This window comes from Stegastes partitus, unplaced genomic scaffold, assembly GCF_000690725.1.
Source record: "Stegastes partitus isolate 25-593 unplaced genomic scaffold, Stegastes_partitus-1.0.2 Scaffold1236, whole genome shotgun sequence".
Classification (NCBI taxonomy): Eukaryota; Metazoa; Chordata; class Actinopteri; family Pomacentridae; genus Stegastes; species Stegastes partitus.
Window position 1 is genome coordinate 211,491 of NW_007578967.1, and position 3,368 is coordinate 214,858.

General features: G+C 41.8%; 1 protein-coding gene across 1 annotated transcript; it reads right to left on the reverse strand.

The window, feature by feature from the left end:
* On the reverse strand, positions 1 to 1,047 carry LOC103369077 (UDP-glucuronosyltransferase 2C1-like; the record flags this gene model as incomplete). Its single annotated transcript, XM_008297681.1, has 2 exons — positions 1 to 699; positions 883 to 1,047. Coding segments are annotated over 2 exons (750 nt in total), but the record flags the coding sequence as incomplete, so codon positions are not given.
* Positions 1,048 to 3,368: the final 2,321 nt, after the last annotated feature.

Here is a 3,368-nt window from a genome sequence, read left to right on the forward strand (position 1 = left end):
TAGTTTATAGCATTTGTCCAGAATTGTCAATGCCACCTTTAGGACATGCTGTTGTATTAATACAGTGTTTCAGAAAACCTACTGAAACTTATTTTTAAACAAATCTGACCCCAGTCAGTTCTGTTTGGACTTTGTCTTCTTTCTTCTTCTGCAACATAAAAACCTCAAAACAGCCACAGTAGACATCAGCAGCACAGTTACAGCAGTCAGCAAGAGGAGCAGCACATCTAAACAGTAATATGAGTACCAGGGCATCTTATAAGCCTCTGTACGCAGGTGAGGAGCCCCTTTGTGACGCATCACATATTCTATCCAGAACACAGCCTGATCCATTGGTGTCATTGGCTGATCTCTGTGCAAACGTGACATTCTTTGAATGTTCTCTCTGTAGCTGTCTTGATGGAGAAGTTCCTTAATACCTTGTTCAAAAGTCTTGGCATTAACATCAGCCAGCTCAATAATCTTTCCAGCTCCTCTATCCTGCAGACGTAGAAGGTTGTCATACTGGTCAAAGAACAAGGGTATGCCGAGCACAGGGACCCCGTGGTAAATGGCCTCCTGGACTCCATTGGTTCCTCCATGAGCTACAAAGACTCTGGTCTGGGGGTGGCCCAGGAGGTCCTTCTGTGGCATCCAGTCCACTATTAGAGTGTTGTTGCCCAACGTGGAGGGACGCTCTCCTTTGTGTTTCCATATCACCTGATGAGAAAAGCAAATTATGAAGATGTATATGTTTATATGTAAAGATATACTTATAAACACACACACACGCGCGCGCGTATATGAATTTTATACTATGTCTGTAAACCAGGAAGAAGAAAATATTAATGATGTTGCTATAGATTTTATAGCCTGTTATTCTAATTATGTNATGCCGAGCACAGGGACCCCGTGGTAAATGGCCTCCTGGACTCCATTGGATCCTCCATGAGCGACAAAGACTCTGGTCTGGGGGTGGCCCAGGAGGTCCTTCTGTGGCATCCAGTCCACTATTAGAGTGTTGTTGCCCAACGTAGAGGGACGTTCTCCCTTGTGTTTCCATATCACCTGATGAGAAAAGCAAATTATGAAGATATATATGTTTATATGTAAAGATATACTTATAAACACACACAAACACACACACACACACACACACGCGTATATGAATTTTATACTATGTCTGTAAACCAGGAAGAAGAAAATATTAATGATGTTGCTATAGATTTTATAGCCTGTTATTCTAATTATGTTTGCATGACAAGCTAAACAGATGAACCTACAGTGTGACATACAATGCCTGAAACTTGTGTTCTCCCACTTCAGGAAGTTTCACCTTTTATTGCCTTTCTAAATTGAATCATGGTCAACATAATTTTCATTATTTTAAGAAAGAATTTACAAAAATCAAAAAGTTTTTTCATCTGTAAATGAAAACTGATATACAATGCAAATTAAATGGAGATCAAATATTTGGCAAAGTTTCACCAATCTGCCCTTCTCACTTGTTCCTTTTCACTTGTTCGGTCTCACTTGTCATGCCCCACCCACCCTGCTTTTACTTTTGCCTCCTCTTCCTGTTGACTACTTTTGCTTGGGGATCCACCGACCACTGCTGATCCCTGACTAAGCTCAGCTCAACTCAGTCATCACCAACGTATCGCTCATTTGCATCAAGTAAACAATCAAGCTTCAAATTGATGGTGTGGTCCTTGCTAGTGAATTGAAATATAAAACATAGAATTAGTGATTGTATAAGTATCTATGGCTTCATGTCAGTATTTAGCACTTTACGCAATTACTGCATTGAGCCTGTGGGGCCTTGCACATCTTGACAACAATTTTATGATATTCTTCTTCACAAAACTGTCCCTGTTGAGTGAAAAGCTCCACAAATTAAGAATTGTGTTGAGGTCTGGCTCTGACTTAGTCTCTCCGGAGTATTCACGTTGTTGCTGTTAAATCTTGAGTCCTGTGAAGCTTTGGCTGTATGCTTTGGGTCATTGTCTTGCCGGAAACCAAATCTTCCCCCAAGCATTGGTTCTCTTGAAGACTGTGCAGGTTGTCCTTCAGGATTTTCCTGCACTTTNATTGGTCCACATGTATATGTTGGTCCATATATAGGGCGCACCTGATTATAAGGCGTACTGTCAGCTTTTGAGAAAATTGGAGGTTTTTAGGTGCGCCTTATGGTGCGGAAAATATGGTACTTCATAGCTTCAACTGACCATCTACCTCCACTGTTCTTTGTTTTGAGTACCACTGAGGAAGTGTTACTTTTAGAAGCCGTAGTGTCTAGCTAAGTCTACCTAAACCTGCTAAACATGTAGTAATTGTATATTGTAAATGAATTTATACTAAGTGTGTCAGAAAAGTTTCAGGACTGGTGTCACAAAAGATATATTTCAAATCCAAACCGCAAACTACAAGTTTTCCCCTTCCCAGCAATCCCCCTGAAGTGTAACACACTTTCCCAGCCTTCTCTGCCACACCGCCATGTACTCCTGGAAGGATTTTACCAGGATCCTCTGCAGCTCCATCATCACAGCCATCTTGATGTCGTCCACGTCTTCAAAACAGGTCCCCTTGATGACACCCTTGAGCTTGGGGCAGAGGAAAAAATCCTACAGAGCCAGGTGGAGTGAGTAAGGAGGTTGCTCCACGGCGATGTTCTTCTCAGCCAGGAACTGTGGGATGCTCAGGGCGTTGTGAGCAGGCGCGCTGTCATGGTGAAGTGGCCACGACTTGTCCTGCCACAACTCTTGCCTCTTCTCGCGCATTGAACAAAGCAAACGCCGCAGGATCTCTTTGTAGACGTGCTGGTTGATGGTCTGAAGGAGAAAGCTTGTAGTTTGTAGTTTGAGTTAGAAATATATCTTTTGTGACACCAGTCCTGGAACTTTTCTGACTCACCTCGTATATTAAAAAAAAAATTTCCCATCCCAGTTAATTTGGTTTATTTCCATGTCAGTATGTAAGCTACCTGAATAAAGGGTGCAGGTGAAATGTGTGTATATATATAGGTTCTGCAACTTATTGGCAGAGTGTGATGAGGCTGCTCTTGATTGGTTGCTTCAGGTTTTCCATCGACTCTCTACATCCTGTACACTCCCATTTTAACTGATAATATATCTGTTTTCTGATGTGTCGTGTGATTGTACAGTGATTCACACTGTCTCTCTACTTCACAGCCACCATTAACTAACTCTGTGTTGACTCTTGCTTTTCTTCAGGAAACTAATATTCTTGATAGTAAACTCACACTGAATGCAAATCCACTGATTGGTGGTGCAGTGCTGCTTGTTTGAATGATGCTGAATTAGTTTTTGTTGACCAGGGAAGTGGTGCATCAGCACATCCTGTTGGTGATACATGGTTATTTATGTGGT